Source organism: Thamnophis elegans, chromosome Z (assembly GCF_009769535.1).
Source record: "Thamnophis elegans isolate rThaEle1 chromosome Z, rThaEle1.pri, whole genome shotgun sequence".
Classification (NCBI taxonomy): domain Eukaryota; kingdom Metazoa; phylum Chordata; class Lepidosauria; order Squamata; family Colubridae; genus Thamnophis; species Thamnophis elegans.
Window position 1 is genome coordinate 22,708,502 of NC_045558.1, and position 26,009 is coordinate 22,734,510.

The 26,009-nt window shown below is 37.5% G+C and overlaps 1 protein-coding gene across 1 annotated transcript in view; it reads right to left on the bottom strand.

Annotated features, from left to right (window-relative positions):
- Nucleotides 1–1,185: 1,185 nt before the first annotated feature.
- GAD2 (glutamate decarboxylase 2) overlaps nucleotides 1,186–26,009 on the bottom strand; it is a 42,106-nt gene continuing 17,282 nt past the window's right edge. The window contains exons 5-16 of the mRNA XM_032237272.1: nucleotides 25,375–25,465; nucleotides 22,614–22,726; nucleotides 20,833–20,948; nucleotides 18,915–18,994; nucleotides 15,909–15,963; nucleotides 13,922–14,038; nucleotides 12,748–12,812; nucleotides 9,770–9,848; nucleotides 8,845–8,994; nucleotides 4,840–4,947; nucleotides 2,310–2,399; nucleotides 1,186–1,359 (exon numbers count right to left, since the gene is read on the bottom strand). Of these exons, the coding sequence (XP_032093163.1) occupies nucleotides 1,186–1,359; nucleotides 2,310–2,399; nucleotides 4,840–4,947; nucleotides 8,845–8,994; nucleotides 9,770–9,848; nucleotides 12,748–12,812; nucleotides 13,922–14,038; nucleotides 15,909–15,963; nucleotides 18,915–18,994; nucleotides 20,833–20,948; nucleotides 22,614–22,726; nucleotides 25,375–25,465 (1,238 nt within the window). The remainder of the gene's footprint in view (nucleotides 1,360–2,309; nucleotides 2,400–4,839; nucleotides 4,948–8,844; nucleotides 8,995–9,769; nucleotides 9,849–12,747; nucleotides 12,813–13,921; nucleotides 14,039–15,908; nucleotides 15,964–18,914; nucleotides 18,995–20,832; nucleotides 20,949–22,613; nucleotides 22,727–25,374; nucleotides 25,466–26,009) is intronic.

The following is a 26,009-nucleotide window of genomic DNA, read 5'->3' on the forward strand; positions in this document are numbered from 1 at the left end:
TTACAAATATCATAAGTAAAAGTTATTTCCAACTGGTGCTGCCTTCAACAGCACTGGATGTCTTCTCAAACTCATGACTCCTCAAGATGTTCGACCGCCAATCCTTAGAACCTGATGTGGATCTTTGCTGTTACTTGAACTTCCTTACCAGTGGACTGGCCTTTTCGGAACCTAAAATATTCATATTTTCTTCAGTAGATCTGAGAAATATGAGTACTGTAGTATAATTAATTATTCTGAAGTGCACCCTTTTTTGTGGGGGGAGAAGGCTCCAAACAGAACCCTAAGTTTACTCCCAGAAAGCAGTCTGCAAAGATTGTGCTTCTATTTAGCTAGGTCATATGGGAAAAATCATTAGGAATAGCAGCATTTTGTGATATCATTATTTTCGGTTTGTTTTCTTATACGCAGACATCTCTTGAGGTTCTGCAGTACTAGACTCTGGAGATATACAAGATAAAAGGACATGTAAAACAAACATTTCTTTTTAAGAATTTATGTGGGTTTATGTCTCAAAAGAAGCATTGTTAAACATTTGATGCATTTCGTCTAAGGAAAAATAAAATATTTCATTCTTATATTTATTATTTGTCCCTGCAGTTTTTAGAACCCATATAAAATAAAAAAATCTATATTTTACAAAATAGGATCTTTTTTAATATATATATTTATATATTTATATATTTCTTTTGTAAAATTAGATGTATTTAAGTACATCTGAATGTTGCATGTAAATTAGAAATTCTGTTCTAACAGAGTAAAAAAAAAAGATAAAAGTTACTCAGTTTTAATATGCATTTTTGCATTTTGTTTTTATGCTGCCCCACAATCTGTGGCCATTTGGGAACCATTGTTCTATTAGCTATTTTTAACAAAAGGAATTATTTTTACTAATCACACTGATCTTTAGATATGATATTGTGAATATATATATGTATGCTTGATATGCAAAAATGCAGCCTTTTGTATACTATCTTCCTGGAAAAGAAGTTTTCGCAAACTCAAAGGGGAGAAGACAACTTTTTAAAAGGAGCAATGTTCTTGATTTTAAATTGTACTCTACTTTGACGCCACAATATAGAAAGAGAATCACTTTGGAACAAACTACAAATACATTCACCACAGTTTGTGACAACTTAATTGTCTACCTAGAGGTACTTCAGAAGGATATGGCAGATTATAGGATTACAAATCTTGCCCAAGGCGTTCTATTTCTTCAATCAGAAAATCAATGTCTTGGTGAGCTGCTGCTGGATTGGAGATAACCATGCGGAAAAAATTGACCTTGTCTCCCAGGGGCTGATAGCTAACCATCGTGGTTCCACACTCCATCATCCTAGCTTTAATTACTGGTGCCACCTTCAAAGATAAAACATGGAAAGCAAATCAGTACTGCACAGTCGCTTCCTTCTGATTGTTCTAGTGATGGATTCTGGGAAGGATTTTGGGATGAATGTACATCACTATTCAACAGAATAAGGAGCTCTTTAAATTCATTCAACCTGTTTTTTGAGATGAATAAATTAATAGATGTTACCATATCAATGCAACTCACTTCTGGAAACTCACCAAGTCCAAAAGACCTCTTCCTGCAATAGTGTAAAATTTAGTGCAAAGGTTGGCAATCTTGTATAATCCTGAACAGCACAATTCCATCACATGTTAATGGTCTGAAGACTGCCAACATTTCTGTGAGATTTCAGAAAATTTGGGTAAAATTTCACACTATGTGAAAAAACTTTCATGAAGTTTCAGAATTTTCATGTGAGATGTCAAAGTATTTTAACATAGTTTTCAAGGTTCACCAAGATCTCTGATCATCAAGTTCCTAATCTCTGCTCTCTATTGTTCACCAAAACATGTGACTTTGCTTCTGTAAAATCTACACAAAGATAGGAAATCTTGTGCCCTTAGGGAGTTTTACCTCCCATTAACCTCAGTTTAATTATTCAATGATCAGGACTGAAGAATTTTAGGCAAAAGGGAAGAAGCACCAGAATGCTGATCCTTTCAGGATGAATTTAACACAAATCTTCATAGTGAGTTATAAATCTCTCTTCATTCTCCACTGCTGCCAATGGACTGTGGAGTAATGGAAATATAATTTGTTTCATTTCATAATCAGGACTATCTTATCTTCCACAAACTGCGCAAACTGATCAATTAATTGGCAAGGGTTCCCTCTCTATTTAGAAGAGATTTGATAATAGTGAGGCACCACCCAGATACAAATGTAGGTCCTTAAAAATTGCATAGCAGAAATAGACTTCATTCTGTTCTGTTTTGTTCTGTTCTGTACTCTCTTTTACCTTTGAAAGACGGTTCATTCTTTCTTCATTGTCTTCTGTATTCCGTAAACTGGGAGGCACGTACCAGAAGCAAACATTTGTGTGTTGAGGCTAATGGAAGAACAATAATGGCAGTAAGCAAGTGTGTTTTCACTTTTCCCCAGGGTTGCCTTTCCTATGATTGTGATCAGTTAAAATGTTTTTCCTGTTTATTGACTTTGGTGCAGCACCGTAAGAATCACTAGCATAGTAATCAATGCATCTACTAATATTTCTTGCCTCTTATGCTGGGGAAATCATGTTTTACTACAAATATCTGTTTTCTTAAAAAGGTGAGATTCACCCCCAAAACAACCTAGGTCACACTAATGGTTAATTTTATCATACATTAGAAATGTCATGTTCTTGTTTTTATCTAAGTCTTCGTAGTTCACTGCCCATTACATGAGATGTATGTATACTGTTTAATAAAATACTCTATTGTGAACCTATAGAAGACATAATACAGCTATCCCTCTTAAAACAGAGGGACAGAGCTAAAGTACAAAAGCATTTATTTAAACATACTGTAATGATGGGCATGAAAGAAAGGCTGAAATAATTAACTCCTTTCTCCTGGTATTGTCGATTTGAAATGTAGTCTCTTTCTTTGAATTTCCAATGCCCTCCCTAACCAGTGAATTAGCCCACTGAGCACTGGGAAGTAATCATATATAGGGACTGGTTATCTGAGAGATCACCAGAGGTGGTTTCCTGATGGTTCAGCCTGGATTGGCTGAACTGGTAGTAGCAGTGGTGGGAGGCTCCACCAGAGGTGGGTTCCTACCAGTTTGCACCAGTTCGGTAGAACCGGTTCGTCAAATCTACCGAACCGGTTAGAAGAGATTCCACCAGTGGACCCGGAAAGCAGGCCACACCTACAGAAGAGGTTCCAAAAATTTTTGAAACCCACCACTGACACACACACACACACACACACAGAGAGAGAGAGAGAGAGAGAGAGAGAGAGACAGACAGACAGACAGACACACAGAGAGAGAGAGAGAGAGAAAGAGAAAGGAAGAAATAAAGAGAAAAGAAAAAAGAAAAAAAGAGTGTGAGAGAGAGATGAAAGAAAAAAGAAAAAAGGGACAGAGAGACAAAAGGAAGGAGAGAGAGAGGGAGAGAGAGGGAGAGAGAGAGAGAGAACACATGGCTGGCAAGCCATTCCCACCAGGTCACATGGCCGGCAAGCCACTCCCACAAAGGAGGCCATATCCACAGAGTAGGTTTCAAAAATTTTTGAAACCCACCACTGCCCTCCCACACACAGACAGACAGACAGACAGACAGACTGACACAGAAAGAGAGACAAAGAGAAAGAAAGGAAGAAATAAATAAAGAAAAAAGAAAAAAGAAAGAAAAAGAGTGAGAGAGAGAGAGATGAAAGAAAAAAAGAAAAAAGGGACAGAGAGACAAAAGGAAGGAGAGAGAGAGGGAGAGAGAGAGAGAGAGAGAACACATGGCCGGCAAGCCACTCCCACCAGGTCACATGGCCGGCAAGCCACTCCCACAAAGGAGGCCACACCCACAGAGTAGGTTTCAAATTTTTTTGAAACCCACCACTGGGCTCCACCCACCTGCCCGGACACTTTCGTGCACGTGCAGAAGTGTCACATGTGCACAAGTGCATGCAGGAGCGCGCCTGAACCAGTAGTAAAGAAATTGGCAACCTTTCTCTGGGGATCACCTATCTTTAATCACTTTGCATGTCCTTTTCATGTATAAGTATTGACATAGGTAACCATGAACCTTAACACTGATTCCTTGTAGCATGAAGATTAATTGAGAAACATTCTCATAGTTGCCAAGTACTTCTATGGTACCATGTCTCAGAGCTACCTGAGCACAATAATTTGTGCAGGATACAATTGCTCATGAATAAGTTTGAGATCTGTCAATAACTAAACAGTAGTTAAAGTGGTAGTTAAGAAATTACAGAAATTTCATACCACACGAAGCCAAAGCTTTGATATTGTCATATTGCTATCTTTACTATATCTTAGAGTTATGAGAGTAAAACCGAAGAATAGAATATGATGTATACTATCTTAAATTTCTGAAGGTGTATTAATATGTTAATTAATAATAAACAAATACTAGCTGTGGTGTCACAATAGTTATAATGCAGTAATGCAGGCTACTTTTGCTACCTGCCATCTGCCAGCAATTTGGCAATTTGAATCTCACCAGACTCAAGGTTGACTCAGCCTTCCATCCTTTTGAGGTGGGTAAAATGAGGACCCAGTTTGTTGGGGGCAATAGGCTGGCTCTGTAAACTGCTTAGAGAGGTAAATGCTGTAAAGCTCTGTAAAGCGGTATATAAGTCGAAGTGCTAGTGCTATTAATATACTGATGGAAAATCTCTAACAGCAAAATTTTTGCATGATACCTTGAAAGAGTATGCACATTGGTGCAGTCTCAAAAATCATTGCACCTATACACTGTACAACACAATACAATGGACAACTAAAACTGTACCTGCTATTCAAAAGTATGATTGAAAACATACCTTTCCATCAAACACCATTTCATAGCCTTCTCTGTTCTTAATTTTGTTATATAGATACTCTGCAAGATCCAAGCATTTATCAATATGTGCTTCAAATCCTATAGTGCCCTGAAGAAAAAAGGAAATAAAAAAATAGCATGAGTGAGTATACAAATCACAGTTTTTTGAAAAATGGAGCAAGCTGTTAAAAGTGGAGGGCAAGTAAGTTTGTACTTACAGATCTGTAAGATTGATGTACCGCAAAACTTTCTGGGTAAACCAGATAGGAAACATGACAAGATAAACTAAATCTACATTATTATATGATTAATAGTAGATTAATAGAATCTTGTAAGTCTGAAAGTACAAATTCCTCTTCTTTGGCAGCCTGGATCAGGGGTGGGTTTCTCGCCCCGTTCCAACCGGTTCAATTGGAACAAGGTCGGCGGCGTCCTCGCGCACGCGCGCAGCGCACGCGTGCACGTGCGGGGCGCACGCATGCATACTAGCGTCTGTGCGATGCTCCAGCTGCTCCTGGAGGATCGCGCAGGCGCTGTATGCATCCTGCGCATGCGTGGAAGTGCAGAATTCGGCAAAACCGGATAAGGAGCGGGCGCGCGCGGGTGCGGGGGGGGGCCTTCGCTGTTCCCGGAAGTTACTTACTTCCGGGTTCGGCGACCAACCGGATCGCAGGGACCGCCGCGAACCGGTTGAAACCCACCCCTGGCCTGGATCCCTGGAACCGGCAGCGACCCAGGCCCACCACACCCCCGAACCGGCACTAACTGCTTGGTACAATGGGGGAAGGGCTTCCTTGTTTTTTTGTAAGAGATTGCAGCAGGGGTGGGTTCCAGCAATCACTACTGCCGGTTCGCTCATGGGCACTTTGCATGGGCGTGCATGCACAGTACAATAAAAATTGTTCTACGCATGCGCAGAAGCAAAAAAAACCAAGATGGTGGTGCCTATGGTGCTGCCCAGAGTGCCGGTTCGGGGGTGTGGTGGGCCTGGGTCGCTGCCGGTTCCAGGGACCCAGGCTGCCAAACGACTACCGGTTCAGCCAAACCGGTCCGAACCAGTAGGAACTCACCAATGACTGCAGACCTCTTGTCTGATTGTTCCCTAGGCAGCTTCTCTTCTCCGCTTTCCACAAGTTCACCCATGCATTCCATTACAGGAGGTCACAAACGACAACTATGTAACATCCTTGCTTAACAACCACCATGATAGTAACCTTACTTAACAACAGCAACTAGAAGTGCTATAACTTTCTGCATCTAAGCAGTGGGGTCATTTGATATTGTGCTTTATAGCATTGGAAATTCAGGTCCCAATCATTGTGTCATTGGAAAAGCAATGAGAATAAGCTTCATTAAAGCATTGATTTTTGTGATGCCCTAAAATTATTACATTATGGGAAAAAAGTAATTACATATTAATTTGATACATGGTTTATTCTTTTGAGCTTGGTACTTGTGACATGGAACCGGCAGCTCACATAAATGAATATTCCTTCTCTTACCTATTATAAAAAAAACCTTGTCTTTCAACCTTTTATGTTCCAGTTACTTAGTAAATTGAAGATCAGATGTTACTTGCTACACATACATATGAATGAATTGTGTACAAATGTGGACTACAATTATACAAAATACAAGAATTAACCATTGTGTAACATTGGATATTGTACATATATATATAACTGCTTCCATCATCTGTCAATCGGCTGGTCACAAGAGTCCATCACGACAGAAACCCAATATTTTTACTGTTGCCTTTGTTATATTTGTGTGTTGTTTTTTTATTTGTGCTGATAAATAAATAAAGGGAGACTAGTATAGATCTATTTCAAGCTATTTACCGTAGCTCTCATCAGCTCATAATTGGGGCTTACCAGGGGTTGTGACTCTAAATATATACCTTCTTCCCTGGCTTCAGCTGGTAAGGAGGAGACCTGTGGCTTAATGGCTAAGACATTTGCCTAAGATGCAATACAGCACAGGTTTGAATCCCAGTAAGGGTATGGCTAACTGATGAGAGCTAAATAGCTTGAAATAGATCTATACTAGTCTCCCTTTATTTATTTATCAGCACAAATAAACACACACACACACATACACACACACACACACACACACAAGGACTTATATATGTGTAATATATATATTATGTATACAAGGACATATATATATGTCCTTGTATACATAATTTTTCTAGTGCTTTCCTCCCTCCCCTATTTATTGATTTCTTTTGGTTTTTTTTCTATTTTTTAATTAAGCTAATAAAAACAACATAAATAATAAATAAAAGTGAAGACAAAGCTTTCTAGAGAGGCTTTGGGGAATGATGCAATAGGGGTATTGGGACTTTATTAATTCTAGGGGTATGTTTTCATATTTTATTATAGTTTCTTAATTTTGTGAGCTGCTGAAAATCTTTTGATTGCAGCAGGACACCCATTTGATTAGTAGATAAAATAATATAAATAAACAAAAGTGAGGAAATGATACATTTCATTCCACTGAGTGCTGGAAGGAGTGAACTCAGTGATTGGTAAGGTTACTTCTAGAACAATGAACATTGATTGACGTGTCTTAGCTGAATTCAGCTACTGATCACCTCAGCCTGCACAATGAAAGGCTGGAGATACTTTCATCAGCCATGCAGACAGTGGATAGCAGATTAGGGATGATTTAATTTGTGTTGTGAATGATTTATGGACACTAGAATAGACAGTGATGGAACAAAGCTCCTATAACAAACACTACTTATTTATTTATTACTATTTACAATAATGAACAATTTTTAGACAAATCATGCCAGAAAAATTGGAATCATTATGCAGGAAGTATTTATTTGGCAACCCCTTTTAAAATGGCCAAAGAGGCGGTCCTTTGAGGTTTCTTACAAATATGCCCCAGAAAAGAACAGGTTTTTAATTTGTTTCTCCACATCAATAACGTGCCTATTCTTAATTGCAGCGTAAAGTGGAAGCAGGTGTTCTCATCACAGTTTGCCACATCTAGTTTTAAGAATTCCTAAAACAAAATCCTTTCTATTTCCCAAAAGCTTTTAGCTTGATTACATTAAAGCGTCATAATTACGGTATGCTGCCAACTAGCAAGAGCTGGATGACAAGCCATAATTGGATGACACCAAATATTCTAAGCCTGAAAGTGACACCCACTTTCTGGGTGACTTCCTGGAAAAATGTAAGCGTATTTGTATCATTGTTTGTTGGTTACTCCCAGCTTTCTTCTCTTATCTGCTTCTTACAGAAACAGAGGTCTTATATAAGAGATTGCTCAAGTTTACCTCCAAGCTGCAGTGCAGAAGGACTAAGAAGTGTTGCCTAGCAACCAACATGCAATTTCAACTTGTCCAAAGCACAATGGAGAGGGAAGCAAAATGTTCCCTTGACCATTTTTTTTTTAAAATGTGTGTTAGGACTAGGCAGAAAGGCAATGTCAGAACATAGGAATGGTTGAAACTTTTGCCAATTTCTTTCTCACTGCATCTATTTTAGAAGGTACACTAGAGTTGTTGTGTTTTTTGCTTTAACATCACAGGAAGCCATGACTTCCATTTTCTGCGGTTAGAATTTGGGACTGCAAAAACAGGATTGGGGCTGCATGGGGAGCCTGAGATATAAATGTGTTCCCCACTACAAAAACATTCCCTTTCAAGTAATACCATGATGGGAATTTGGAACTGGAGCATGAGTCAAAGAAATTGGAAACTGGAATCAAGAAAGTAGATCCAATTTAGCTGAAGGTAAATCTGTGGACCTCCTATACATATACATATCTGTGGACCTCCTATACATGTACAGCAATATATACTATGTTCTCAGCATGTTCCAAAGAAGTAGCATTATCAATGGCGTTTCAAGGTCTCCGCTATAGACAATTTCAAGGAAATTAACACACCTGGCCTTATTTCTGAAGTTCAACATTTTTCCTTATTGCACTTTGAGATCCATGATTTGGACTACTGTTATCCCACAAACTTCATCTAAATGTTTACCTTTGCTCGCCACATCAGCCATAGTTTGAAGACATCAACATGGCGTCCACATTGCAATGCCTTGTCTCCAGTGTCATAAGAGAGATCATAATGCTTATCTTGTTGGAAGAGGTAAGAAGCATGCATCTGATTGCAGCTTTGCATCAGCCCCTTAAAAAGAAATAACATTCTGCATAGTTCTGATTTATTGAATCTTAAAAAACTACTTGTGTTGTAAAAGGTATCAAAAAGGGGCAGGCCAAAAAATGAGGAGCTGAAGAAACCCTCCAAGAAAAGTTTACAAATAAGACAAGTACAGGGACCATGTCAAAAGTGTATACAATTATGCAAAATCTGTAAAGAAAGATGATTTCTTAATACCAATACCTGTGGGATTATTCAATGAAACCAAGCATGTGTGGTTTCTAGTCTAGGGAATCTAAGAAATCTTATTGCATTTATAATTTATTTATGGGGTTCCCACTGGACTCTATTATGGCAATAGAATTTTGGGTCTTTATCACTTCCATGTAAGTGGCATTCTTGTGTTATATATTACATTCTAGCATTGTCTATTTTAAATGGAGTGTGGCTCAGTCACCAAAAAGCAACTCTCTACTCCTTTTTGACCGAAAAGGATTTAAATAAAAGATTGGAGAACCATTTGTCTGAAACGGAACAAGGACTTGTGCCTTAGGAATGGGGGTTAGACTAGAAGACCTCCAAAATCCCTTCCAGATCTCTAATTGTATTTACCTGGACAGTTGTTATGAAGCTTATTTTAATTCTAGGTTGAAAAGTGATTGAACTGTTTTCTTTTTAAATTTCAGATGTTATCTTAATTGCACATGGATATATCTGCTATGTCACAATTATGTATAATCAACATAGGAAAAGGCAGAAAGTTGAAGGCAACAAGACACCATTCAAGGTTTCAGAGACTCACCTCTTCGCGTACAAGCAAGGCAGAACACTGAAGAGGAACCCCCATCATTTTGTGTGGATTCCATGTCACGGAATTTGCTCTGGAAGAGAAATCAAACTTTACAAGGAAGTGAAATGATCAAGGATTGCAATCTTAGAAACTCAAATGGAAAAGCAATTATAAAATGTAACAGAATTTTTGAAGCAACAAGACTGAAAATAAGCATTAAAAAAAAACCCACAGGAAAATGAAAAGTAGATAACATAATTGTTTGATGTCACCATCAGATCTCCATTCATCTTAACTGGATTAGCAGACAATCTTTTTTTGGTATTTAACACAAAGATTAGGATCTCAACTAAAAATAAACATTCCCGTTATCTGAAACAAGAATTTTAATATTTATGTATAGCGTTTTCCTTTTCCATACTATTTGTCTTCTGATTCATCTTTACATACATTTTGGAAGGTAATTATTAATTATTCAACAGGTAAAAAAACTGAGGTTGATAAAACAAGTACAATATTTCGATTTTAGGTTTCACAGATAAATGGACGATATATTGCAGTTCCACAGTTGCATCATCTGTTTTGTTTTGTTTTGAGGAGGAAAGCATATCTGATGGCATTTTATATCAATGTTTCACATTAGTTCTGGAAGGTGGATAATATTAAGTCATTAGGGTGTGCGATAATGAAGATATACATTATCTTAGCTTCAGTGAGAAGCTTAAAATGCAGGCCCACCACCAGTAGAAGCTGAAATGCTGCGTGTAACACCATAATACTGATTTATGTGTTGCTTTCCATCATACACCATGGTTTTCTGCTGTGTAAATAAATGCAGAGGGTTTCAACCAGGGGTGAAATCCAGCAGGTTCTGACAGGTTCTGGAGAACCTGTAGCAGAAATTTTGAGGAGTTCGGAGAAATGGCAAATACCACTCTGACTGGTCCCAGAGTGGGATGGGAATGGAGATTTTGCAGTTTCCTTCCCCTGGAGTGGGGAGGGAATGGAGATTTTGTAATATCCTTCCCCTGCCATGCCCACCAAGCCACACCCACAGAACCAGTAGAAATTTTTTTTTGAATTTCTCCACTGGTCTCAACCTTGCATTTATTCCCTTTTCCTTTGGAAAAAAAATAGTTTAGAACTTTTTACTTCTGAGCTCTCCAATGTCTAAACCTGAAAGAAATATTTGGAGTTGTTAAATTATGGTTAATTAGCATTACCGAGAATCTGAAAGTTTGATTTCATTCGGCTTAAACATAGCTTAAGTAAAACAAATGTCTCCAGTCTCCTTATTAACATGCAGAAGAGGGGAAAAAAGCAGAAAGCCACGGTCATCTGAAGGTTCATATGCTCCTATAAAGTATTAGGAAATATTATTACAGAATACAGAGTAATGTATTCCATGCACTAGAGTAAGCCATAAAGTAGTTTAACCAAGTGCAGTTTAGTAGATTGAATAAATGCATTCATTAGAGATCAAGCCATGATTTATGGCTTAAACCTATAAATTCAAACAGTTGTAGTTTATCTTGTAAACCTTAGTGAAGCAACATATTAAAAAGTATAACTGGAGAAATGTCTTGGAAATGTTGGAAGTATGAATTCAGTGTCACTGTCTCTCCATGAACTACTAACTACAAGGGTATATGTATAATATTAAGTATTTATTCAATATTCTGTCTTTATTACTCTGCCAATGTCATATGAGAAAGATCAAGATCACACATTATGATTTAATTGAATAACTTTATTGCTCATGCCTGTGCACAGGAATATTCTCAACTAATGGTTAGCACCTACTAGAAGTTAGATAAGGATCAACAGAATTCATGATAGGTCGGATTTAGCATGTTTGTGGCTAGGGATTCTAGGATTATCCCTCTTTTGACTCTGCCCCCAGGCTCTGCCACTCCTTCTCTTGCATTCTGTCTAAGATATTGTTAATCTCAGAGTCACTTTCTTGCAGGATGCTGTTAGTTAGGTGCTAGGCCAGTGATGGTTAACCTTTTCGGCACCAAGTGCTGAAACTGGAGCGCATGTGCATGCGCTGGAATACCAGAACCCAGAAGAGAGCAGCTGGCCTGTGCATATGCACATGGCGACCAGCTACTTTTCTGGGACCTGTTGTGCACATGCGTGCTGGACAGCTGGTCCGGCATGCATGTGCACCGGCCAGCTGTTCTCTTCTGGGTTCCAATGCTCCGGTTTGAGTGCATGTGCTCCAGTTTTGACATACATGCTTGCGATGGAACCCAGATATGGCATGCACATGACGGACAGCTGGTCTAGCATGCATGCGCACCAGCTAGTTGCTGTGTTTTGGGTTCTGGTGCTCTGGTGTGAATGCATGTGCTCCAGTTTTGGCGTGCATGCACAAGATGAAACCTGGATCCAGCATATGCGTGTGCCGGACAGCTGGTCCAGTGCATATGCACACTGGACCAGCTGTCCAGCATGCATTGCATGATGGAACCCAGAAGAGCATCTGGTGACAGCACTCGTACCCACATAGAGGGCTCTGCATGCCACCTCTGGCACGCATGTCATAGGTTTGCCATCGCGGCGTTAGGCTTTGCCCAGGGGCATTTTGTTATATAAGCAGGACATGGAGTAGGGGGTTAAGAACTGCCCTGTGTAATCAACCTGCATGTTTGATGCATATAAAACGAGAAGAGGCTTTAATCTCAACTGTTACCATCTTTTTTTGGTAATTCTTGCAAATGGCCTGGTATGTAAGCATTTTACACCAGACTTCCCTGATCCTAACTGTCCAGATTTCAAAGATTTTAGTTCTTAGCTAGCATTACCAAAAAGCATCCAAAGGGAAATTATGGGAATTATTGCTTTAAAAGTTGGAGAATTCCTACCATGAAAACCTAGACAATTATTTCCAACATGAATTAAATTGGCTTTGGTTTTTTTTAAAAACCATTTTGGAGTTTCTTATCAATGTGAGAAGCATATCACAATATTGTTATAAACCATACCTTTCAATGCCATTTAATTTCCATTTATGTTTTCTTGACATCAGCAGCCCACCACCCCAAGCTCCCTGGAAAAAGATTACAATCATCAGTTCCATTAAATAATAATTCAGATTTCTGAAAACATAACATTCTCATATTTAAATACATGAATCACTTATTTTCAACTTTTTACTAATTTGGGGAAAGCAGTTAAAACTTTGGAAATTGCCAAAGGTAGATTTTGATCAGTTTTCTAGTAACACTACTGTAATTTGCAGTATATGTTGGAACTAGCTTGAATGCCTTTTAAAATGGCATTAATAAATCTTTCAGCACAAAGATCTTCCATATGTAATGTATAGGAATAGCAATAGCACTTTGACTTATATACCACTTCATGGTGGTCCTCTCTAAGCAATTTACAGAGTCAGCGTATTGCCCCCAACAATCTGGGTTCTCATTTTACCCACCTCAGAAGGAAGGAAGGCTGAGTCAACCTTGAGCCTGGTGAGATTTGAACTGTCAAATTGCAGGCAGTTGGCAGTCAAGTAGTCTGCAGTACTGCATTCTAACCTCTGTGCTATCTTGGCACATGTATATGTATATGTGAATGAGTATCAGTGGTGGGTTGCCAATTTTTGTACTACTGGTTTGGGTGCACTCCCATGCGTGCTCGCAATATTCTACGCATGCACAGAAGTGTCTGGGAGGGTGGGCAGAGCCTCCCGCCACCACTACTACTGGTTTGGCTAAACCAGACCAAACCAGGAGCAATCCACCTCTGAAGTATATGTATATGTGCATGTGCATGCATATACATACACACACTCATGCACATACACACACATACACACACGTGTGTCTATGTGTATGTCTGTAATTATGTACCATTGTGGATACAGATGGAGTTGTACTTTTTAAAAAAGATAACTTTGTGGAGGATTGATTTATCTATCACTGTTAAGCATGAAGTCTACATAAAATGCCAGAATACTGTATCTTTGCACATCGAATGGTTCACCATCTTTAGGGCCGCCCTGTTATCTTTGAGAAACAGAAATCCTTTCAATCTTCCAAAGATTCTGTTAAGCAACATAGCTTAGGCACAGTTAAATCCTCTGCATCTTCATTATCATTCCCACCAGCAGACCCAGGACTGGATTTACAGTCTGACGCTTGAAGATTTTATACTCACATCCACATGCATCCATATTTTATACTTCTTGCAAATATCAGCAATAGCTATAAGCGGATCAAAAGCTCCGTATACGGTGGTTCCTGCAGTGGCACTTACTAGAAAAGGAACAAATCCCTACAGGAAAATAATATTAAAAAAACAACAACTCAGCAGAGATTAATTTCTTCTCCTTTGGCAATGCATAAGAAACCACTTTCTGTTAGGAGGTAGCCAAGAGATTATACAGTACTTACTATTACAGTTACTTTATTTGCCATGTGATTGCTGTTTCTAACAGTAGGAGGCAGCAAACTGCCAAAACAATAGAAATGATTCAAGTGCTGTTTACCTAAACATCCTAATGGGGTACATAACAGACCATCCAGAGTGCAATCTTAAACTCTAAGAGCAGAGAGGACCTAATTAAATGTCTTCAGCTTCCTTACATTTCACCTAAACGTGGTCAGGATTTCCTCATTGGGGATCTTTACAGTAACTTAGCTCTTACAGTGTGGACATACGTAACGTTTTGCTGAAATAGCTGCACAGCGTTCTAATTTTATCAGACTAATAGGATGTATCGTTCTCCACGATTGGAGGAGATAATATTTTGAGAATACCGATTGGCTGATAAAATGCCATAAGCGAGGCATTATCTTTGCAAATTTAGCAGGGACTGATCAATGCTTGCTTAGTCACATGACACTTTCTTTTAAAAAGGAGGGAAGGAAATTCAATAAAACACATGTAGGTTGGATGTGATCAGACAGAAAAACTGCAGACTTTAAATGCAGACAAGTAGGGGTGGGATTCTACCGGTTCAGACTGGTTTGGGTGAACTGATAGCTCCGACTGTCAGCTGGGAGCGAACCGGTTCGCTCCAAATTTTTAGCTGCCCACCCCTGCACTATACGCATCTATATTCCCTTTTCTGAAGGCCAGCTGATAGGTGCGGCAGAGTGGATTGCTGCGCTTCAGCTGTTTACCTCCCCAGCAGTAATGCAGAGGGTGATTACACTGTAAACTGCCCGAAGCGCTCTCTCAGCGAACCGGTTGTTAAATTGGTAGGATCCCATGCCTGGGGACAAGGTATGGCCAGTACTGCGATTAGTGAGGAACATTGGAGTGCCAGGGAGTCCCCTGGTTTGTCATAGAAATTCCAAAACAGAAAAGAGCCTATAACATTTTATGGGTTTGAGTTTGCTTTGTGTGTGTGTGTGTGTGTGTGTGTGTGTGTGTGTGTGAGAAAAACGCCAAAAAAAGGCAGCCACAACCATGCGATTAAAACCCCACTCTTTTTTACATGCATTGTAACAAACTAAATTTTGACTGACTAGTTGTGGCTGTAGTCTTGACATTTTTTGACACAAAACACACACACACAAACACTGATGGATGGATGGATGGATGGATGGACTGACCTGACATTCCCCCCTTTTTTCTTCATTCCATTTACTCTAGCCTCATAATTTCCTGAGAAGAATTCAAATGTTTGCACATTATTCTGGGACATTTGGAACTGTCTAATAAAATGGATAATATGGATTTTTGAAGATACTTTGTGCTTTATTCATTTCTTTGTTTTTACCTCACTTGGAAAAATCCAAATCCAGTACCAAGATTAATGCCAAGATCCTACACTAGAGGAAGAGGATTTTGAGAAATGAGGATGGGCTTTCATTCTCTGAGGGAACCACGTATCAGTAAGCATTTCCCCACCTTTCAGATAATTTCTTCTCTTTCTCAAAATTCTACACAGTTGGATTTTTAAAAATCCATATGCACATAAAAGAGCTATGTTTAATTTATTTTTACCTAGCTAGTGACAGACCCTTTTTTTTCAAGCAAAAATAATTTAGAGTACCAGATCCATTATCCTTAGATGACCATAATGAAACTTTTAATCCGGCATATTGATGAAGATGAAGATATAGCACAAAAAATATTATTATCACAGGAATATCTGAATGGCATTAAATAGAAACTTTAGATAGAATTAACTTGCCTTTTGCTTGGCCTCAACAATTCGCCTTTCAAGATCAGATGGGATCATTTTCCCTCTGGAAATAATGAATATATAAATAAATATGATAGATATGGATATAATCATGCTAACCACAAATGTTTTCAAATGTCTTATCCAAGATAAGCTGCTATTTATGAAAATTGTCTTTTGCTACTTACAATGTTAGAAGCATTAGCTTATCTGTCAGTTTATAAAGCAACACAATTGGCATATACACAACATAGTAAACCTAATTACAGAATTAAATAATTTCCAAACAATTCATGCAATATGCTGAGGAAGTCTAAGATGGCTCATTTACATAACACATGATGCTATACAAAAATTAATCCAGGTTAATGCCAAGCAAACTTGTGTATTGTACAAATGCACATACTTTTACCTGACATAATTAAACCTATTTTGTAATGCGTTGTTAACATGTTCATTCACTATCTTGTGTTTATTACTTGTCTGAATTACAAGTGGCTGATAGCTAGGTTTGAAGAAAAAAATGTCTCTCATTCATGCAAGTATAAACTTGTGTGTGTGTGTGTGTGTCCATCCATCCCTAATCTTACCAGTAGTGTTTGAGTGGGGGGATCTCAAAAGTAGTATAAGCAATTCAGATTTATTAAACGATTTATTTTTCCACTATTAATTTGCCTATTAAATTATTAAAGCATATGAGTCTAAAAGGTACTTGATAAATCCTGGCAATTTAAAAATCATATTTTAAAAATGTTTAAGCCACAATATATATAGCTGCCAAGATGATACAGTCATGGTACCATGAAATATGTTCAGATTGACTGCTATAATCAGTTCCATGGGGGCAGAATCAAGATTTTAATAGGATCTGAGCATGCTATGCAGCTTCCAAGAACTGTATCACTGTAGGTTGCACAAATAGAATTTTCAGCATAAGGAACATCTTCAATAAACTCATTTGTTCTGTAGTAAATACAGCTCTGAGAAAACCACCATGGGTACCAGAGTGGTATTCAGCGGTTCTGGAGAACTGGCAGTGGAAATTTTGGGTAGTTCAGAGAACTGGCAAATATCATCTCTGGCTGACCCCACTCCCAATCTATTCGCTGCCTCCCGAGTCCCAGCTGATTGACTGGGTCTTCTTTTGTTGCCCTGCACAAATGGAGCTGGAAAGCAGGTTAGTGGAGTAGGGAGAGATTGGGAATTTTGCAGTATCCTTCCACCAGGAATCAGTATCCTTCCCCAAGGAGTGGGGAGGGAATGGGGATTTTGCAGTATCCTTCCCACAGGAGTGGGGTGGGAATAGGGATTTTGCAGTATCCTTCTCCCAGGAATGGGGAGGGAATGGGGATTTTGCAGTATCCTTTCCCCAGGAGTGGGGAGGGAATGGGGATTTTGCAGTATCCTTCCCCTGCCATGCCCACCAAGTCATTCCCACCAAGCCATGCCATGCCCACAGAACTGCGGGTAATTTTTTTTGAATCCCACTACTGATGGGTACCATGAGTCTTTCTCCACCAAAGAAAGGGTGGGTGTTTGAGACCTGTGTGCAGTATCTTAGCTGTATTAGTGCTCTGTTCTTCTGAACAGAGCTGTGATGCTATTTCTGGGATATGTTGTAGCTACTCTTTCATCTGAGGAGTTACAGATCAAAGTGCTTCTATTACCACTTTGGTTTTCTTTCTTTTTTACAAAAATAAAAAATAACTACAGGTAGTCCTCGACTTACAACAATTCATTTAGTGACTGTTCAAAGTTACAACAACACTGAAAAAATGTGACATGATCATTTTTCAAAGTTATGATCTTTGCAGCCTCCCCCATGATCATGTCATTAAAATTCAGATGGTTGGCAACTGGTTCATATTTATGACGGTTGCAGTGTTCGAAGGTCATGTTTTTGCGATCTTCTGACAAGCAAAGTCAATGGGGAAGTCAGATTCATTTATCAACTGGGTTACTAACTTACCAATTGCAGTGATTCACTTAACAATTATGACAAGAAAGGTGATAAAATGGGGCATAATTCACTTAACAAATGTCTCATTTAATTTTGGATCAAATTGTGGTCATAAATCGCCTATGTTTAATAAAGAAGAGGGAAAAAGCAAAAGAGTCATTGCTGTTCTTCTTGATATTCATAGATTGATTATTTCTTAGCTTACTATAATTTTACAGTTGTCCCATAACACAAGTTATCTGGGGATCTTATAACCAACATCATATAAACAAGAAATACTGCCAAACCTCAATCAGACTTAAATTATTGAAATTGAGATAGTCAGACTAAAAGATTCAAAGATATGGTGTCAAAATCAGCAAAGATATGGGGTCAAAATCCTTAGCACCAGGAAATTTCTCTCTGGGAAGACATTCCATAATTGAGGTGCTACTATCTGGAAAAAAAATTTCTTCCTACTAAGGATAATTGGTCAGTTTATTTGCCCAGGACACTGAGAACAATCCCCTAAAGATTTGGTAGGTGCAAAGAAGAGAAAATGGTTTTCTGGTATTCAGGCTTTATAAATTATAAAAACCAATTAAACCAATTCATAAGTAGAAACTTTAGGAAATAGAATTAGCAGCAATTCCTACCTTGGACGACTCTCAATGGCCACAAAAAGTGCAACACAATAGTAGATCAAAGACAGGAAATGTTTGGAAACGGAAAATACTTACCTTATTACATTGATTAGTAAATATGATGAGAGATTAAATATTTCTAAACCTACTTTCTGGGCAACTATTCATACCAATTGAGTTTATTTAAAAAAATCTGCTGTATTCCAAAACATTTCCTATTAAAATGTATCTATTGCACTCATAAATACAATTACTAAAGGATTTTTTTTTCTTGTAAAAGGGTAAACCAGGTTTTGAGGTTTTGGCACTTGCACATATGAATGCTGAAATTTTGTGGAATCTTTCTGGATAAATTTGGTTTCTTTAGGTTGAGAATGTACAACAGCCTGAAAATGGGTGCTGACCTTTAGTTAAATTAAAAGTTCTGCTTACCTTTCATCACATCTGATCAAAATCACACTGTCAGTACCAATTCCTAAAGCTGCTGCTCCTTTCTTCACTGAAAAATGACTCTGAAAAAGTATATTGATTATTTTGTCCATGGAAGCAATGCACCAATATATTTCTCCTATAAAATAATGCTCTTGCATTTGTCTTCTTTGCAAACTAGTGAAATGTTAGTAATAATTCTTTGAGGGTTTGTAAAAAAAAAAAAGCAAAATCCAGTCTCACCTTAGAAATTGACAAATGCATTATGATAGAGGCTTTAGTGCGCTACTGTATATTTCACCAGCAGTATAAAATGTTCTGAGTTACAATGCAAGTCTAATCAAGTAATGGTATTTTAAATGAATTTGCAGAAGATACAGTAGGTTCAGCAGTTGTTGACACACAAACCTTTGGGCAGTGGGTAGTTTGAATCCTATTATTTTATTTTTCTTTTCTTTGCAATTCTCCCCTGTCCATATTTATATTTATCTGAAACAATCCTATTGGGAGAAATTGGAGAAACTCATATTTAGCCTTGAAAAGCTTGAGAAAGTGTGTTGAGAAATCTCAAATTCCTGAAAATGGAAGTGTTCATAATTAGGAAGCCTGTCCATCCTCTATTCCCTCTGTCTGGCATGTAACGCAACTTTTTCTTACAGACCTACTGCAGCCCACTTGTCAAACATCTTAACAATCAATGGCCATTTTTGTTAAATAGTCTTGAGCCACTTTTCAAATGTCTGGGTCTCAAGAGACATTAATTCATTTTTTCAATTTAAAAAAAAAGAGTAGGAAGAGTTGGAGCTTGTGCATTTCATCAGTATATTTAACAGTTTGTATCACAGTTTTCATGTGTTTCCCAACCCAAAACTGTACAGCCAACATTCATGTGTCTGATTAGGAACAGGGGATGATGGATTTTTAGGGATTGCAAGAGTTTTGAAGACAGATAACAACGTAAGATGCAGTTCTGAATGCAGGGTGCCAGCCCTGAAAAAAAATATTCTTTTTGGGGAAGAAATTTAAATCCCAGAGCTCAGTGTCACTTCAAGAGTGAGTTAAGTGACATATAAATTGAATGAATGAATGAATGAATTTCCTTTATGAATAAATGTGAAAGGACCTTGTCTTTATCTATGAGTCCCATAACATTACTCTTTCATTCATACAATATTTTAATTAGATTAAAAATAGAATTGATCTGATCTGATAACTATATCCAAACAGATAAATTATATAATGGCTTAATGGATGATCTGGTTCTCCTTCGACCTGTAAATGATTCAAATCTAATATTACCATGTTGTTCAAACCCAGACAGTCATCTAGCACAGCTGTTTAGAAAATTACTCACTTGATGTAAAACAAAAAGTTTTGAATTCTAAGAATTTATATCAATTCAATTCTAGGAGCCTTATGAAGTCCTTAAACCACCTTTCTCAAGAGCCTCATATCATCTCTGGACACCATTGTTGAAAACTGGTAGCATGGAAAGAGAGTCATAGTGAAACCATAATCTAAGTTGTACAGTACATTTTAAAAGAATTTACAAATCTTGAAATTTCCCCATCTGCAGAGACAAGAAACTGCTCCAGAAAATTCTAACCTGCCCACTTTGCATCATACCTTCATCAGCTGTAAGTTCCAGCAACCCAAAAAACAAAACATTAGTGCACCTCCCGAGCATCAAAACTTTGCCAAGTCTCCTATAAAGGCAGGATTAAATACAAATTCAGATTTATCCACAAACATCGCTGTATAATGCATTTCAAAAGGAAAGAATCATTGGTTCTAATATGGGATCCCCTGTGAGGAAAAAAATGAACACACATCCAAAGGAAGAATATATGTTACAGAAAGAAAGCAACTATATATTAGCCAAAGGTAAAATGAGCATAAACGATTACAGAGGAACACCTACATGTTCTGAGGTGAAGGCAACCAGCCTTGGAATAGCTGCCATTCCTTTCTCTTTAACTTCTGGAAACATCTTGAAACGTGCAATCAACATAGCATACATGTTAGATATGGCACCACCTGGAGACCACAGTAACAGATTGTTACTTTTTTTGATTCACACTTTGCACACAAACTACACTTGTAAGAACCTTTTTGAAAGTAGACTTTTTACTCAGGGTTTAATCCAAATACAGGTATCATAAATTCTCAACTCATTCAGTTTATATTCATTTGCTGAATTTTGAAGGCAGATAACAATGTAAGCAAATAGATGAAGACAAAAAAAAACCCCAATAAAAATACTGTACTTTTTACTCTTGTTTGAATCCATTTGCTCAATGACCCGTTCACTATTAAAAATCTAATCTTTGAAAGAATTTTGAAAATTCCGTACTATTTTTTAAAATTTTCCTATCACCTTCCCTTTCTTATCTTGCTGTTCTAGATTTGATGGCTTAGCTCCAAAGGAATAGAGAGTCTTAACTAGGACACCTAGCCCTAATCCTAACCCTAGGACAACTTATTGTCCTATTTCTAGAATGTACATTCTTCAATGACCAAAGAGTTTGTTCAATTTATAATCTCAATAGAGGACAGTTTTTCCCCCAATAGATCAGACAGAGTTTATTTCAGGCAGAGAAGACAGCAGAAAACATTTCTTCTCCTGAACTGGACTGTAAGAATTCCCAATTCTCACAGTAACTATTCAGGCATAGATATGTATTTGTACATTTTGATGATTGCATTGTGTGTTTAAAAATTTCTTGTACAAAATAGGTTGAATGCAGTATTGCATGCTAACTCACTTCCAGGAGTTCAGTTCTGACCAGCTCAAGGTTGACTCAGCCTTCCATCCTTCTGAGGTGCGTAAAATGAGGACCCAGATTTTTTCGGGGGGGGGGGCAATATGCTGACTCTCTAAACTGCTTAGAGAGGGTTGTGAAGCACTGTGTAGCAGTATATCAATCTAAGTGCTATTGCTATTTCTATTTTGTACTACTTTACTATATCTGACTCTGGCAAGTAGATTTGGGTTCTACTTAAAAATTAATAGAATGAATTTTGCTTTCATTGCTACGTAATTATTTTAAATAGATTTCTGTTAATTGAATCTCTAATCCAACAATCTCATTTGAATTAGATTCATTCACTGAGATAAGCCATTAAGTAATGGTTTGTAAATCATAATTGGCTCACATTACAAGTTTTTTTTAATTTAAAAAAAGGTCATATCATGGGCGAGGCCCTAGTGTAACTGTAATAGCTTTGATAAGTTGCTTACATCATTAAAGAAACAAAATAAGGTATGCCGATTCAAAGTCTGGAAATGAGAACAACATAAGCTTTTTGTAATTTCCAGACAGCCCTCCTATCTTCATTGGTTAGGTCTACAACAGCCTGACCTCATTATTAAATAATGTAATTTCTTATTTATTTCATACAAATGAGGGAATATTATGTACTACAGAACTAAGGAGTGAATATTTCATTTGATTGCATGTTCTCTATCATTTGATTCTTTAAAGAAGCAGCACAATGTGCTTGAAGGAACTTTCTGCAAGAACAGACAGTAAAGTTTTTGTTCTCAATGTCTCTCTGGATTGACATAAATATGCATCTTTTTAATAACCAGGACAGAATATTAAGAGCAAAGATTCATTTGAACATGCTGCTTCTCACATTAGATTGCCTTCAAAGGTATTGTATATCATAAGCATGAAAGCACAAAGAAGCATCACTTACCAGGTGAAAAAATTCCATCACCAGCACCTCCTGGCCAACCAATTATTTCTCTCATTTTTCTTAATGTGACATATTCCAACAGTACAAACACAGGAGCAATTTCATAGGTGAACCTAGAACATAGCAATTTCTGCATCTTATTGACTAAGTAAAAGTAAAGTACTAAGTAAAAGTACTGACAGAATAACTCACTTCATAGAGTATAGAATATAGAATAATAGAGTTGGAAGGGACCTTGGAGGTCTTCTGGTTCAACCCCCTGCTCAAGCAAGAGACCCTTATAACTTTGTTTGCTTCAGATTGGTTGCTTAATTACTTATCCCAAAATTTTTCCAGGTATTGATGTCAGACTGATTGGTTTGTAATTTCTTGGATCTATTTCCCCCCCCCCCTCATTTTTTGAAGTTGGGAACCACGTTAGCTGTATTTCAGTCCACAGGTAGTTCCTCGGTAATCCAAGAACTTTGAAACATATGTTTCAATAGTTCTGAAATCATGTCTGCTAGTTCCTTCAACACTCTGGGCTGAAGTACAGCATGATCTGGTGATTTGAATCCATCTAAAGCTGACTGGTGTTCTCTTACCATATTTTTGCATATTTGCATTCCTAACCTGTCATTGATGGTTCTGTTTTTGGTGGGTTGAGAGTTGTGTTTTCTTTTTGTGTGAACAAATGCAAAGTACGAATTAAGTACTTTCTGCTTTCCCTCTATTACCCAATATTTCTTAGCCATCTTTGCTCATTAGTAAATCAATTATGTTTCTGATGTTTTCTCTTGTTTTTTATATGTTGAAAGAAACTTTTTAAATTGCTTTTGTAATAAGCAAAGTCTTACTTTGTTCAAAGCCTTAGCTTTCCTAACTTCACATTTGTAGGTTTGGGCTATTTGTTGGTAATCTGCCTTCTTTCCATTTTTTGCATTTACCCTTTTCTTCCCTCTCTGAGAGTTCTTTCTGCAACCATGCTGGGGGTTTCTTATTTTTCTTTTTTAATGGTATTGAACTGGATCATTTTTCAGTTTCCCAAACTTCTTGAGTTGATTTTCCCTTTCAGATTTTCACCCATGAGATCCTTCCAAAGCTTTTTCTGAGTTTGTTAAAATCAGCTCTTTTAAAGTATAATAAACTGGTTGTGATTGTGTTCTGCGCCTTGTGCCTTTTTTATATTGAATTCTTATAAGGCATCAATTTCCCATAAAGTTCCTGCAATTTAACCCCCTCTATCATTTCTTCTCTGTTGGTAAGAATAAGGTCCAGTATAGATGTCCCTCCAGTTGCCTCCTCTACATATTGGGTGATGATGTTTTGAGATAGGTGGGTCAGGAATTTCTTTGATCCCTCATTTGTTGCAGAATTTGTCTCCCAGTTGATGTCAGAGTAATTAAAGTCCCCCATTGCTACTGTGGTGTGTTTCCTATATAAGTTGGTTAAGTGATTAGCAAAAACTCCATCTATTCTATTTCTTCTGCTCGATTGGGTGGCCTGTAGTATATACCTATGGCAATGTCATTATTTTATGTTGACCCATATGCATTCTAGAAATTCCTGCCTTAGATCTTTAAAACAATTTCTGATGCCTTCCAGAAATGCCTGAGACTACAGCTCCCAAATAGATTCTCAATCATCCAGGTCATGGATGTCCCAAAGATGCTTTTCCAACTGGACTTTCTTGGGGTTCCCCCACCCCCTTGAAAACATCTTGCTTCTCATTCAAGAAGCTTCTTCAGAACTGAACTTTTTATTCTATTTTTTCTGGAGAGGTACAAATTGATGTTTTCCCCATTTGCCTCCCTTAGTTTTAACAATTTCATACCTGCTCTTCATGTTTTCACTAACAAATTATTTTCTGTTTATCTGTTCGACTACGCAACTCTCAGTGTTTCTATAGAACCATTTTTCATGTCATATATGGTAAATGCTACCTTTCCTCCCTCTCTTTCTTTTCTTCTTTCTTAAAAGACTAAAGTAAAGGTTCCCCTCACACATATGTGCTAGTCGTTCCTGACTCTAGGGGACGGTGCTCATCTCGTTTCTAAGCCGAAGAGCTAACGCTGTCCGAAGATGTCTCTGTGGTTATGTGGCCAGCATGACTAAATGCTGAAGGCACATGGAACGCTGTTACCTTCCCACCAAGGTGGTCCCTACTTTTCTACTTGCATTTTTACAAGCTTTTGAACTGCTAGGTTGACAGAAGCTGGGACAAGTAACAGGAGCTCATTCCGTTACACGGCGCTAGGGATTCAAACCACCAAGCTGTGACCTTTCTGATCAACAAGCTCAGCATCTTAGCCACTGAACCACTATGTCCTCTTCTTCCTTAAAAAGAGGCATGCAAAATATAGATGCTAATCTATCTGCTGACATTGGTAAATATGAGGCTCAAGTTAATTTCTTCTCTCTAAAACCTCTTGTGTGTACTATAAAATAAATGTATTAATATCTATGAATGTGAAATTTTATCTGATTAATTATTGTTCATTAATTATGAATGCAAGTATGTTTGTAGGGTTTTGTTCCTTATAATTGCTATGTGAGCATTACCCTGAATTAAAATAATTTTAGGCCAGCTTTCACCTTAGTTTTATGCTTGCAAAAATGGACCAACTATGGCAATGAGGAATTTTTTTACAGTTGCTAATTTAAAGAAACAAATATTTTGCATAGACAGTAAAATAGTGTACTTTATTTCTGAAAACAATCTAAGCTAATTTCTGAGTTAATGATGCTTAAAAGGATCTTATTAGTCAATTTACATACTTACATATTAGTGTTAGCTGTAGAAGTTAGCCAATCTGCAGCTAATCCAACCATATCCAATCCAGTTGAAAGCTGATTGAAATATCTGGGATGCCCTGCAAAACATCTGAATAAGCTACATTGAAAGATATAATTTTTTATTATATTTCTATCACATTCATATTTCCTGCTGTCCATTTTGTCCCATAAAATCCCAATCTCATTGCATTTCTATGGAATTTATATGGCAAACAGCTTCAGTGAAAACTCATTATTTTTAGCTTTCAGCAATGAGGATGAAGATTCTGTACAGGGAGACTTTTGTTCAGGCATTATTAGTATTACCATTGGTCAAAATGCCTTATTCTCATTTCAGAAAAAGAAACAGTTTGAAATTGATAGTTGAATTATATTTTAATATAATTACACAAAATCACCTTATATCAATTGAAAGGAACTTATTTTCTCTTTAAAAAATCTTTATTTTTTCAAACTAGGTAAGAACAAAAAGAAAAAGATAGCTATGTAAACAGAGTTAGCATAGTAAAATAATACTAATACCGTATTTTTCAGAGTATAAGACACACCTTTTTCCCTCAAAAAAGAAGGTTAAAATCTGGCTGCATCTTATACACTGAATACAGCACTTTTGGCCTCACG